This window comes from Sinocyclocheilus anshuiensis, unplaced genomic scaffold (genome assembly GCF_001515605.1).
Source record: "Sinocyclocheilus anshuiensis isolate Anshui unplaced genomic scaffold, SAMN03320099.WGS_v1.1 scaffold1562, whole genome shotgun sequence".
NCBI lineage: Eukaryota > Metazoa > Chordata > Actinopteri > Cypriniformes > Cyprinidae > Sinocyclocheilus > Sinocyclocheilus anshuiensis.
In genome coordinates, this window is record NW_015542414.1 from 151,944 (window position 1) to 167,087 (window position 15,144).

At 35.3% G+C, this 15,144-nt stretch overlaps 1 protein-coding gene across 3 annotated transcripts in view; it reads left to right on the forward strand.

Annotated features, from left to right (window-relative positions):
- Nucleotides 1-15,144, forward strand: part of LOC107693425 (cytosolic acyl coenzyme A thioester hydrolase-like) — a 91,771-nt gene that overhangs the window by 2,711 nt on the left and 73,916 nt on the right. For 2 of the 3 annotated variants that reach the window (XM_016492812.1, XM_016492813.1), the window contains exons 2-3: nucleotides 6,192-6,309; nucleotides 6,724-6,880. In XM_016492812.1, coding sequence (XP_016348298.1) covers nucleotides 6,192-6,309; nucleotides 6,724-6,880 — 275 coding nt within the window. Of the gene's footprint in view, nucleotides 1-5,306; nucleotides 5,377-6,191; nucleotides 6,310-6,723; nucleotides 6,881-15,144 lie in introns of those variants that run through there. The other variant, XM_016492814.1, reaches the window with a different exon arrangement.

Genomic DNA, 15,144 nt, shown 5'->3' on the forward strand with positions numbered 1-15,144 from the left:
CGAATAGACTTGAGTGTGCATACGGTCATAATTTATGAATCATAACCCACCAAATGGGCTAGTGATCTGATGTGCGTTACTCACCTTACTTCACTGGAGCTATAAAAACTATAATCTCTGAAAATATTGGCCTGACGCTCTACTATTGGGGGCTCTGGCAGCCAGCTATACTGTTGGCTAATCAAATCTACAACGGGCTTAGCTAACATTACGTATGTAGATGGGAGAGCATGAGAGGAGAGAATAATTAAGTTCACTTGTCACTGAGTTTAAGATGTTAAGTTAGTTATCTTACCCAGTAAACGACCTGTTGCTCGCCATGATACAACCTTGCTCGCTCTTTTGTCAGACTGCGGCGGCAGTGGCGGGGATTCTGGGGAAACGTAGTGGGCGTGGTCAACCTGTGACTTCAATCGACAGTGACCAATAGAAAAAGGCCTTTCATCCTGGTGGGTAGAGACCGCCCACTGAGAGACAGCTTCACTCGCAAGCAAAACTTTTCAACTCGCAAACAAAAATTTTAGACCCACAAAAAAAGACAGCAGAAAAGAGAGCCACATTTGGGGTTTCACGATGAAAAGTGTTTGAAGTGCACAAAGAAAAATAAAGATTTTCAAAGATTTATACGCACTGCAAATAATTTTGTTTTCAATTTCTTTATTTTTGAGCCTTAAGAAGACTTTTTTTTTTGCAATCTTGTATTTTTTAATTACAAAATAATTAGCTTTACTCTCAAACACAGAATGTTTGATTGAATAATAAAGACACAAAAACAATTCCATAGTTCTTCGGCCGTTTTTAATCTGCTGGAAACATTCTAATGCTAAAACATACAGTCGTTTATTAATTGAGTTCATTCCGGTGACTGGTACCTGATTTACAAATGAAAATCCGCCATGGTAATTTCCACTACATACCTTGATTGTATAATATCAAGTGACTGTGATTGGGCCAATCAGATCAGCGCTGAGAAAATTATCAGGGTATCACGTGACAACACCAACTATGTACTTCAGCATCGGTATGGATACTAATAGTTATTTAATTGGTACGTTTTACATTGTACAGCTGTACAGAGATCTAAACTAGAGGATTTTTTTTTTTACTTGTACCAAAACAGTAGTCCTTTTTAACGTTTCGTGTCCCCACATCCTGCTCAAATAGTCGTCTGGTTGCATTCTTGTAAACTGACAGTCGTCAGTTCTGCTAAATGACTATATCTACCACAACTATTTCCATATGTTTATAATGTGGTAAAAGAAAGCTTCAAGAATAATTTTATATTTTAAGTGTGCATTAGCAGTCTTGGATTGCAAATGTAATAGCTCCCTCTCCACAAGTTTTGTCCCCTCACTGTAAGCGAGTGTAAATAGTTCTTGCTTTGCCTTAATGGCAAGAACATGCTTTACACAAAGTGTAACAGACTGTTGGATTTTGCAAGCCTATTGAGCCATATGAGAAAATTTCTTTATTTCCTGACTTGTACAAAGAAACGAATATTTTAGTATACTGGTGCAATAACACATTTTACTGCATTTTCCCCTCTGACCGGACTTGAGACGGATTTGGCATAAATGTTCCTATAATGCTTTTATGTTTGTCTTTTGTGTTGTGTTCTTAAGAAAACACATTTTAAAAAATAAATAAATATTGTTATAGACTTACATAATAAAAACTCATGTGTGTGGCTTTTATTTTAATGTTTTATATGGCTCAGTACTGCATTTTTCCTCATTATATTAGGCAACAAATAGTGACCGAACACAGTCAGTGTAGCCACACACATTATATTCACATGCTATTGTTGCGCAGATACCAAATTTACTCAGAGGTAGCCAAATTTACTTGGTTACTTGGCAGCCAGGGTGAACCACTTTTGTTGCGAGATCTATTTTGTTGGTGCTTAACAAATTGGGTCACTTTGGTACTGTCTAGTTGCAAAAAGGGCATTATGCTAAATTTTATTGAGACTGGCATTTTGTTTTTGAGAGAGGTCAGATGCATTCGTCATTATCCTCATATTCTCAGGTAGGATCTTTTGTTCTCTCTTTTTTGTTTTTTTGAAAGATGCAATTTAAAGTAGTCATTATTGATTAAAAACACCATTTTACTCATTGGATATACTGTATCTCTTTTAACTATTTTAGTGAACTAAAGCAGAAACTGAATACAAAACACTTTTTTGATGCAATGTGTCTTATATAGTTACGCATTTTCATTAAGATAATTAACAGTATGGCATAGAGACACAACAGCAAGAATAACTCAATCTTTGATGCTTTGACACTTTTTAAACTTTTCATTACATATTTCATACAATTATTAATTTCTCAATATTCAAAAGCGCAAAGTCCTATCCACCATCTTCAGTGCATCTTAGCTCATGATTAGAAAAGTTATTAAAAACAGTTTTCCCCCAGGTAAAGGTTTGAGCGTAATGAATAGGGAAGGGAGAGAGAGATCTTGTTTTTCCTGTTAATGATAAACTCACGGTTTGATGCAATCAGAAAACAGAAATCTGACCGTGATCTTTCTCACTCTTTTGGTAACTTTGAATAAAATGTTATGATGTTGGTTGGCATAAATTGAGCTCAGCTGTTCATCGCTTCTGATTGGAAATGACCTTTAAATCAAAGTGGGTCTCTTTCGCTATTTATTTCCCATGCCTGCTCTGTTCTGAAGTAAATCTCATGTTACCTGTCAAGAATATATTTAGGATACACCTAGCCCCAGAATAATAATAGTAATAAATAATAATAATGTTATTTTGTCCATTGTGACTTTATTTTTGTGGCTATATTTTATTTAGTTACAGATTTGTAGCTATTTTGTAAGTTGAACAAATTTGGGTAACATGTTTTAGAATATTATTTCTGTTAACTTTAGTTAACATCTTGTGTGTTCTAGAGCCTTACATGTTCAGGACAAAACTGTTAATATACTCTCACTGCCGGTGTAAGGTCATGCCTTCATGCCAGAAATATCAGATCCAGCCCCGGACGCCAGACCCTGTCAGAAAATGTACGTTTTGTCTGGTAACAGAACAACTAGTCAGCAAAGTCGTCTAATACCCAAAACCCAAAACTGTATTAACAGTCATCTATCAGCCAAGAAGTTGACTAAGCAAAGCCAGAGAAGAGCAGAAGCAGCAGACAAAGTAATGATAATAAAAAATGAATAGAATTTATTGAAAAATCTTAGTTGCGTGTTTCAGTTTTGAGTTTTGAGGGGGAAGTCGTGGCCTAATGGTTAGAGAGTCGGACTCGTAACCCAAAGGTTGCGGGTTCGAGTATCGTACCGGCAGGGAGCAGTTTAACCTCCAACTGCTCCCTGGGTGCCACAGCAAAAAAATGGCTGCCCACTGCTCCGGGTGTGTGTGTGTGTGTTCACTGCTGTGTGTGTGCACTTTGGATGGGATAAAAGCAAAGCACTAATTCCGAGTATGGGTCGCCACACGTCACTTCACTGCTCAGACTTATACTACAATATATTATTATACTGTTATACTACAAGCAATAGCAATGAAAATGACTGCTTCACAACAACGTCCTGTGACGTAAAAAACCTTGAAATGGAGATATTTTCTCATCTCTTACTCATGCAGATGAATAGCCCTTGAAACCATGGAACAATGGAAAAATAGTATAAAAAAAATAATAATAATATAATATAGCTTCAAGCAGTGATATAGGGCCTGCGCAGACCAGGAAGAGCAAAAACAGCAGAAATTGAATGAGCATGAAAAATTAGTTCAGAATTATAGGCAAGAATGAACAGAAGTTCAAATGAAAATGAACACAGCATGAATAAAAACATTTATTTCCAAGATGAATAAAGATTAGTACAATTCTGGTCAGGATAAAAGTAATCAAAACAACACAACATTACACACAATTTTATAAAGTTGCACCACACGAGAATCAAACCCACAATCACAGGTCAAGTGCTTGTCGCACGTCTTGTTGCGCCGCTGGGAAGATGGATGTTCACACAGATGCTGAAGTTCAGAGGTTCAACTAATGAATTTGTACATAAATGTACTACTGCGTGTCATATTTAATTAGGTCATTCTTGGAAAGGGACAATGCCTGCAACAGAAAGCAACTTCTGCATCATTTCATGCCACAGTACCTCTTGCAGTCTGGGCATGTGTCACACTGAGTTTCAAACCCACAACATGAAGCATTTGGGCTCAATGGTGTAACACATTGAGCTAGTCACTCATGCACGTTCACCAGGCTGCTGAGTAGAGGTTTCAGTGTGATAATGAGCTCACAAAAAAAGTTCCTTAGCACGTTAATCAGATGCAAAGCAAACTAGCTTGTGGTTAGCTTGATAGCTGAAGAGCCAGATTAGAAAGAATGGTAAACTGTTAGCATACTAAGCTAAGTCAACAAACACAGGCACAGTCTACTTCGGAGAGGTATTTCTCGGGAACTGTAGCGAATATAATTAAATAAAAAATCCATTAAGTTATTTCTGTGAGGCTCGTTCCAAAGATCATCTGATCCGATTAAGGACAAAATTGGACACAATTTGTAGAAGGAGTAGTGAAAAAACGTTTTCATTTACTTTAATATGGTGGACAGCCATAAATTTGGACAATGTTTTCAAAAGTTATTCAAAAAATCGTTATATCTCTGGAACACTAGGTGGCACATTGCCAAATTTAGCATGAACCCTCAGATCATGGTGTTGACGAAGTGTACCAAGTTTCGTTTCGATTAATCAAAGTTTGGCTGAGATACATCCTCTGAACCAATTTTGGGTCTACATGACCATCACTACAAGTCTGCCAAATTTCATCATTTTCCTTTGTTCCCTTCACAGGGCTGCCATGGGAATAATAATAATAAAGAACACATACAAACGCAACAGGGGCTACAGCCCCCTAAATATCAATGAATAAATCAATGAAATGAGTATATAAATGACTTAAGTGATTATTATAAATGTTTATATGAATAAATGGAATAATTAAATGATAAATGAATGAAGAATAAATTGATATAATAGAAAGTAAAACAACACAAATGTTTGGTTGCTCTCTTGAAGCAACACACACACACACACACACACACACACACACACACACACAGTCTGTATTTCTACATCCTCTACCGGCAAACTCAGTAATAAATTTAGTCAACTGAAGGCCCACAATATTTGAATGAAGGTGGGTGGAGTCTGAGTCAGTGAAACACTCATGCTAGTGGTGAAGATGATGATGTAATAAACGATGTGTCTGCACTGAGAGAGGAAATGAACTAAAGAAATGTTACAGTCACTGATACGGTCACTGTTGTGTTGGGAACTTCTCAAGACTCTGTCGTCTAACTTTTAAGAAGTCATGGCGTCTCAATATGAGCTCAGCAGGTAGAGTTGACTAGAGCCGACTACTTCATCATACTCTTCTAGACAGACACACCATTTCATACTTTTCCAGACATAGAGACACATTCTCATATTCTTCCAAACTTTTAGATTTGTGTGTTTGTAAGATTGTATTTGAAATGGATTTGTATGTTCAACAAAATAATTCAGTGAATGAGTATCATAACTTTAGTTGGTTGTTTCATTTGAGAAGTTTTTTGTTACGACAGGATGTTTTGGCTGTTCAAAATTTCTCACCAAACTGGTTGTGTATGTAATCATGTCTGTTTTTGTGTTAACTTATGTTGTGTCATCATGTGTATTTGTTGTTTTTGTCTTTTATGACGCCATTACAAAGAAAATCAGAGTGATACAAACAGCAAAAAATCCAGTACTGCTAGATTAAGTATCGGGACTCTGGAAACGCTGCTCAGCCAATCACGTTTAAGGATGTGAACTAATATAAATATAATTACTGGCTATAGTATTCTTACAGTCAGTTGACAACATATGGATCTTGTAGCCTGGGATTTGGGTCAGTGTGACCTATGTATATCAAAGTTCTCAGAAGATATCAAGAAAAATGTAATATTATTGTTAGATGCTTTTAATTAATAATATTTGTGAGCACTTGATTTGTAACAGTCGTTTAACATAGGTGAGAAAGATAAGTCAAAAATTTATACTTTAGGGATTTACAATCTACAAAATATTGGTCTATATGGGCAATATTGAATATGGTTATAAATATACTGTATTGTGCATCCCTATAAAACCTGGAAATTATATGCAAAGGTTTTTTTTCTTTAATATTTCAGGATCATGCGTCCTGATGATGCCAACATTGTTGGCAATGTTCATGGTGGCACTATCCTGAAGATGATTGAGGAAGCGGGATGCATCATTGGCACACGCCACTGCAATACTCAAACCGGGGTGAGTTTTTCTCCCTGTCCTTTAGTCTTACGGTCATAAGAACAATATTGAATGCAAGGCTTTTAACATTGAAACCACCATCTTTTAGATTAGTGTGATGTGTTTTGCTAGAATAGATAAACACGATAAAGATGTAACTGAACATTCTGATTGATTTGATAAGTGATAGATGAAAGTCACCCAACCTGTCAAAATATATATATATATATATATATATATATATATTTAATAACAATAATCTTCTGCTTAAAAATAGCCATTGTCCGCTGTAGACAGTAGAGGGCACTACAAAATCAAATATGTAGCACGTTGTACACAGTACAAATGTATCACACTCAGCTACTGAGTTGTAGTATCCTGGTATACTAGTAATTTGTAAAGTGCAATTAAATAAGAATTTCTTTTGGTGAATAGGATCGCTGTGTGGCTGCTCTGGCTCGGGTGGAGCGCACAGACTTCCTGCACCCAATGTTCATCGGTGAAGTGGCCCACGTCAGTGCTGAGATTACCTACACCTCCAAACACTCGGTCGAGGTGCAGGTCAATGTTCTCTCAGAGAACATAGTCACAGGTCAGTGAGCGGTCATAAAGGATTGTTTAATGGAATTTAATGGAATTGTTGAATGGTTTTCATGTTCAGTGCTGCAGTTTTCCATACAAGGAAAGCCTTATAGTGAACAGAGGCTGTCAAGCTCTTAAAAAACACACACAATAAAAGTATCATTATTGTAGTCCATATGATAAATGCACTTTATTTTTAGTCTTTAGAAGTCATGTTAGTATTATGTGTGGAGCACACAAAGTTGGCCACAGCTCTCATGCCTCATTCACAGTTTTTGCATAATCAAAATTGGCAGTTCACAATCGTTATGAGATGTGCGAGGACCAGTGGCATTCAATATGATTTACATAAAACCTGACATGATGCATCTTCAAAACTGTTACTCTAAAGCATTATAAAAATACATTTTTTTTTTTTTACAAAAAAATAACTATGTAGTCCACAATTACTGTGTAACATAAATCACAATAGATTCAACTAAACAAGCCTAGAAACTAAAAAAAGTGTACTGGCTCAAAATACGAGAAATTTTGTTTATAATGATAACTGTACGATAACTTCTTCTTGAATTGTGCATCAAAAGATTGCATCAGCCATCAGATTGCATGAATAATTGAGATTCCATTGAAGCTGGTTAAAACAGGTGTGGACGGATGTCATTGTGTGCATTCATTTTTCTGGGTTAAAGGTCAGCATTTATTATTCAAGAGTTCTGTGTCAAAGTTCATTGTGGTTTGGGATACGGACAAAAATGAATGGCAACATCCTGTGGCCTATCACATTATCAAATTAAAATGAGCTTCAATTGCTATCTCACTTTAACTTCAGAAGTAAGAATTTATAGGTAATTTCAAAATTGTCCAAATACCCTACAGCATTATTCTCCTGTTTAATACTGTAAAGCTGCTTTGACGCAATCTGTATTGTATAAAGCGCTATATAAATAAAGGTATTTATTTATCTACTTATTTATTTTCATAATTCATTACTGTTGGTCACCCTTTACGTCTATGGGTTTTGCAAATATTTAACCAATGACAAGTATTAGAAAGAGCTTGTAACTAACCCTAGCTCAAGTTTAACCTTTTCGCACGTTTAAAATATACTAGCTGAGCCTCTGGCATGAGTTTTTTTTTTAGGCGACCATTATATTAGAATGTATCGCTTTACTGTTTCCATAGAGATGCGTCATGTTTGGGTTACTTGACTCGACTGAAAACATTATGCGCTTTGCAGAGTTAGGTAGTTTATCAGTAGTCAGTTTATTTAAACAATTATTTTCAAAAGCTGATGCTACATTATCCCTCTTTCTCTGATCTCATCTCAAGATGGAGCTACAGCTCAATAAAACTAATCTGAATATAATGTGACTCTAACTTAAGACTCTCATAGAGAAATATGGTGCTTTATCATAGAAAACAGACATGATCTCCTTAAGATTTGCTCATCTGAGGGATAGTTTGTCAAAAACAAAAAAGCAATACAAGAGAAGAAGAAACTGTACGGCTAAAACAAAAGCACTGTCCCCAAGGAATATGTTGTTACCACAGCAACAGGGTTGTCATGTGGCAAAAAGCGATACAGCTCGGCGTGGGCGAAGTACCCAGTCAGTAGTAGTGGAGGAAGTGACTGCAGAAGTCGCTACAAAGAAAGAAAGACACCTCTGGACTCCCTCCGCTTAGGAGTGGCCACATTTGTTCACTTGCAATGAATCAAAGAATACCTGTAAGAGAACATGTCTGGTTCATATTTCACTCCAAAATCAAAAGAAAGAAAGAATATTACATTAAAGCATTTCAGTGAAATCTAATTATATGAACATTATTTTGTTCCCCAATTACTGTGACAATGCGCAGTTCATTATTTGAATTTATTTCTAATCACCTTAATGCAAAAAAACTGAATTCATATTTCTTATACAATGTACACAGACATGATAGAGATCATTGCCTTTGTTTTAAAGAGTTTTATTCAAAATACAAAGTCTAAAAGACCCTTGGGTCGAGCTCACATACTGTAACACAATAAGCCTCATTTTTAGAATCATTATTTATTTATTTTGTATCTTTTTGGTAGTTTTTTAATCACAACTAAGCAAATTCTCATTACCATCATGGTATTTGATTTTATTATTTTAAATAGTATCAGATTTTCAAAAATTTAATGCAGCTATTTATTTAAACATATTAAAAGCTATTGCAACAATTGTTAAATTGATTTAATTAATATTTCTTTTTTGTTCAGTTATATATAGCACTTTTCACAACACTCATTGTTTCAAAGCAGCTTTACAGAAAATACACGTTTATAATATCTCAATATCTTCACGCCTTATTGTTGCATTTATTTAACAGTTTGGAGCTCGACGATAATATAGTTTTTACATTTTGCAACAATACATGCAATAAAGCAGTTGAGTTATGCTATATAATATTTATTAGTAACACTTTACAATAAGGTTCCATTTGTTAACTATATTTAATGCGTTAACTAACATTAAGTAACATTGAGCAATGGATTTGTTACAGTATTTATTAATCTTTGTTAACATTAGTAAACAATACACCAGATTTAAAAAATAAAACCGTTAGTTAAAATAAAGTTAGTTAAAAATACAACTGTCTATTTTTAGTGCATTAAATAACATTAATATATAAAAAGTTTGATTGTATTTTTCATTGTTTATGTTAGCTAATGTGGTTAACTAATGTTAACAAATGGAACCTAGTTGTAAAGTGTTACCTATTTATTTATTGCCCTTTATATGAGTCCACTGTATCTATGCGAATAAAGTTGGATATAATATATATCCAACTTTATATACAGAGCTGTGCCATAATACAGTTTAATATAAACAATCACGCATGAGAGACTTGCTATATAGTATACTGTATATTGTTTTATGTGAGTATACTGTATGTACGCAGGTAAAGTAGATTGTAATATATGTATATCCATATTATCCAACTTTTAATATATAAATGGGCAATAATATAGCTTGTGTTTTTTGATGATCAAGCAGTTGAGATTTGCTATATAGCACACACCGCTTAATGTAAGTGAACTTTATGTATCCAGGCATGGTTGGATTAAGTAGTAACACTTCACTGAATGTTCAGAACACCTTCATTTACTATACCTTTACACATTGTAATGCATTATATCTTTTCATAAATTCAGTTATAATACGTTATTAATAATATAAATTGTAGTACTTACCTGTTATAGGTCACACCTTTATAGTGTATTATAACACATTCGATTGTGTGTCTTACTGCATTACACTTTCAAAATAACTATTATTAGGTTCATTATAAGCATCATGAATGCGCTTCATTCGATATAAGCATCAGTCCACACAACCAATGTTTCATTCTCACACACTGCATGTTACCCAGTCATTGTCCTGTTTTAAGGCGGCTCTGCCCCTTTAAAGGCTCGTGCTGAGCCGCGGGGAACTGCGCAGAATGGGGGCAGACTTTATGTGCTTCTGTCATGTTAACTTAACGTCACGCGTCACCAACACAGGCAGCAGTTGCAGAGCGATACCTGCATAGGAAAGCACTCTGCAAACAGTTACATATATGATACATAGTCTTCAGCATCACAAATCCTTTCCGTAGCATCAACATACAGCAAAGAAGCAAGGCTCTGGGAAAAAAAGAAAAAGAAAAACCTTTCGATAAACCTTTGTTTCCAAGTCTGACACACGTTTAAAGGCTGTGTATGCAATTGTGGCTGTTTATATGTGAACTCAGGCTAGGCCATCACATGACTCTTCTCTTGGGTTACACACACACACACACACACGCACACACACACACACACACACACACACACAGACAGTCAGGGCCAATCTTGTCAGCCTGGTCTCGCTCACACTCCTCAGGGGTCTCCTGCCTCTGAATGCAGGGGCTGTGATGATTGCATCGGCAGGGCAGCCATCTACACATGCACTTGTACAGATGCAAAGTCACATTAGAATGAACGCACGCAGTCTAACACGTTTACTTGATATTAGACTTGATATGTGTGTTTTATATTTTCCCACTTGTGTAGTGACGTTAATTATAAATAAAGCTAATTAGAAATACCGTAGGAAGCTAATTATAAGTAGTTTTAATTCCAACCCAAACACTAACATTATCCCTAAAGATCTCCCTAATCCCTTTACAGTTTTATAATTGTAATATATTTAAATATGTTACACATTTTTTAAACCGAATGTGAATGGTTTTGCCAGATTTAGCTTAAAGGGGTCATATGATGCGATTTCAAGTTTTCCTTTCTCTTTGGAGTGTTACAAGCTGTTCGTGAATGGATAAGATCCCTGAAGTTGCAAAGACTATTCAGGGATAGTCTCTCTATCCCTGAATAAGACTATTATAAAGACTAAAGTCTCAAAACCAAAGAGATATTCTTTATCAAAGTTAAGACTCTGCCACGCCCCCCTAAAACGGCTCGTTCTAACACGCCCCCACATATCTAGGTCACTATGTGGGAATATTTGCATAATGCGCCCAAAAAGTAAAAGCACTTTATTTGGCCTTCCGAAAGTAGATGCATTTAGGAATCTTTAAGATTACTTACAACAGAACAGCAATGCATTTTATGGACGACCGTTTCGTGAACCTAGGAGAGGAGGTAATTCTGACTTTGCTATGACAATCTGGCGCTTCTGAATCAGCTATCAGCTATTGAAATGCGAGTTTTGCGCATCATGTGTGTGTGTGTGTGCGCGCGAGCGAGCGAGCGAGAGAGGAGAGAGATGAATTTTGACAACCCTTTTATTACAAGATTTTCAAACCTCATTCCAAAAACAAACAAAAAACATTCACAACACATACTTTAATACAATATAATGGGGGGGATTTCAGAAGTTCATTACTTCTGAAATAACAAGTTCATCATTATCTAATGAGCAGAGCACATCATCACAGCACCATTCAATTTCAAAAATATTCAATGTACACATTAATTTATAAAAATTAAACTCAATTAAAAGTTGTGATTTCACAATTTTTTTTAAAACTCGTATAACTTATTGATCTCCTTTCTGTTCGATTTTATTTCTCCTAGTTACATAAATAGCTAATTTTGCAATACCAACAATAAAATTAAGCAACTGACATTTGAATTTTTCCTTCATAGTATACATACAACCAAGAATAAAATCCTGTTTTGTAAAATATACCCCAAAAGAGTCAAAAAGCGACTCTAAAAGACTAAACAAAAAAGAAAGTCTGTTACAAAACATAAAACAATGAAACACAGTCTCCCTTTCATTGCAAAAAGGACAACTCTCACTTACATTTGGGTTCAACATTGCCACAAAAGAATGAACTGCTACAGCCCCATGGAGTATCCTCCATTGAAGATCACCAACCCTTTTAGGGAAGGGAGGTTTATAAAGAACCCTCCACACTGGTTTTGTTGTCTCTGTAATCTCCAAAGTATCTCTCCATACAGTATCACTTCTATTTTTTAACCATTTAACATTTGTCACTTTCACGATACTTCTGTACAATACTTTTCCAGTCGCTGCAAATAAATCCATTTTCTCATCAATTTCCTTCTTCAACAAAGGATTAATGTAATTTGATGAGTTAAAATCAGGTACAATACATATATCTGGAAAGAAATCTTCATAATCCGGAAATAAACATTTCTCATTGTACTCAAGTAAATTTTTTTCTTGTGAGTTCAAAACCCCCTGCAGTTTATCTAAAAAAACGTTTAATAAATCGTACAGACTTTACTTTTAAAAAGATTGAAACTGCTTCTACATCTTTAAAATCAGGACCTGCATTATTTATAATGTGTTTCAATTGTAGAGATCCACTCCTGTAAAGCAAATCCTTAATACCTGGTATTTCTTCACCAGAAGCATCGAGACGTGCACCGAACACAATGGGCTCCTCAAGAAGCCAATACAAAGACATCAATGGTTCCATCCACTGATGTTTAAACAAACTCCATATTTTAAAAAGACTTCGATAAAAAACAGGAATTCCTCTGAAATCAAGTTTTTTAGAATCCATTAAAAACAAGACAGTATCCAGGCCAAGTCCACTCACTCTGCGTAGAATACACTGAGCTACTGGTCTCCATACCAGTCTTTCAGATCCCAGCAAAAATTTCTGCAAAACTGAAGACGATACGCAGCACATCTACTTGTCAGATGCATTAGACCTTGGCCTCCATCTTCTTTGGCCAGAAACAGAACACTTTGAGGGATCCAATGTAAATTGTCCCAAAAAAAGTCCACAATTTCTGCTTGAATTTTTGATAAAAAGCCAACAGGAGGATCGACGCATGCAAGTCTATGCCACAGGGAAGAGGCCGCAAGATTGTTGATAATAAGTGTGCGTCCTCTAAAAGACAACTGAGGAAGCAACCATTTCCATTTTTTCAAGCGTCCTATTACTTTATCTGCCATTCCTTCCCAATTTTTCTGCATGAAATATTCATTGCCTAAAAAAACACCCAGGTATTTTAAACCATCTCTTTGCCATAATAAACCCCCTGGTAGAATGGGATTAACTCCTTCCCAGTTCCCAATCAATAGAGCATCACTTTTTCTCCAATTTACAACAGCTGATTAAATCTTTTTAAAGTCATTAACAATTTGTTGTAATATTTGAACATCATCATTATCATTTATAAAAACAATAACATCATCAGCATATGCAGATAAATTAAAAGTAGCATTACACTGTGGCAATGTCAAACCCTTTAACTTGCTTCGTAACATAAAAAGCAGGGGTTCTATAGCCAGGACATATAATATTCCAGACATGGCACAACCTTGTCTAACCCCTCTATGCACTTTATAAGGGGTACACAAACCGCCATTAATTTTGATCACACTCTCAATTTCACAATACATTACTCTGATCATAGCTATAAAGCTAGAATTGAACCCAAAGGCTTTTAATGTATGCCACAAATAAAGGTGTTCAACCCGATCAAAAGCCTTCTCTTGATCTAAAGAAATAAGGCCAGTATTAATGCCAAATAATTTTGAAACTTCCAACACATCTCTGACTAGAGTTATGTTGTCAAAAATTGATCTATTTGGTATACAGTAAGTCTGATCGTAGTGTATCACCTTTCCAACTACCTTACTTAATCTTGTAGCCAAAACTTTGGACAGGATTTTATATTCAGTGCACAAAAGAGAAACAGGTCTCCAATTTTTTTTTATTTTGGAGATCCCCTTTTTTGGGCAATAGGGTGATAACCGCCCTTCTGCAACTAAGTGGAAGAAACCCTTTAATCAGGCTTTCATTAAACACTTCTAAGAGATCTTCTCCTAGAATGGGCCAGAAAGTTTTATAGAATTCAATGGGTAACCCATCAATTCCAGGGGATTTCCCATTCTCCATGCTTAACAATGCTGTAGAGAGTTCTTGTACCGTCAGAGGTAATTTCACATTTTCGTTACTCTCTTCATCAAGAACTGGCAGACCTTCAAAAAAACTACTAGTAGTCAATATATTTTCATTAATTAAATCAGCTGTATATAATTGCATATAAAACTGTACAGCAGCTTGTCTTATCTCAGAAGTTTTGGTTAATTCCTGTCCTGTATCAGAAACCAAGGAATTAATTATTCTGCTTTGACTACTTTTTTTTTTCCACACCAAAGAAAAATTTAGAAGGTGCATCCATTTGTGTAACTTTCTGGAAACGTGAGCGAACCAACGCTCCCTGTGCCTTAATGCCCAACAAGTTTGTCAATAAAGTTTTCTTTGATGCAAGAGATTCAAGGTGTTCTTTTTTTCCTGTAGATGCAGACAAACTGAGTAAATCAACTATCTCAGTCTCTAAAGTATTCAAAGATCGAGTTGTTTCTCTTGTAACATTAAAAGTATACTGCTGACAAAAACTTTTAATTTGTATTTTCCCGCAATCCCACCACTGTTGTAATGAGCTATATAAATACTTTTGCTGTTTAAAAACATCCCAGAAAAAAATGAAAGAATCTTTAAAATTTTTATCATCAATCAAAGATGTATTAAAATGCCAATAGGCACTATTTGACTTTACATTGTTCACTATTACAGAACAAAGAACAGCACTGTGGTCTGAGAATCCTACAGGATTAATTCTACAAGATTGAAAAAAATTATACTGATGCTTAAAGCTGTAAAATCGATCAAGACGTGCCAAAGACAATGAATTATCTTTACAATGAACCCATGTGTATTGTCTTAATTTTTTATACATATTTCTCCAAATATCACAGAGATCAAAAGTTTGAACTAATT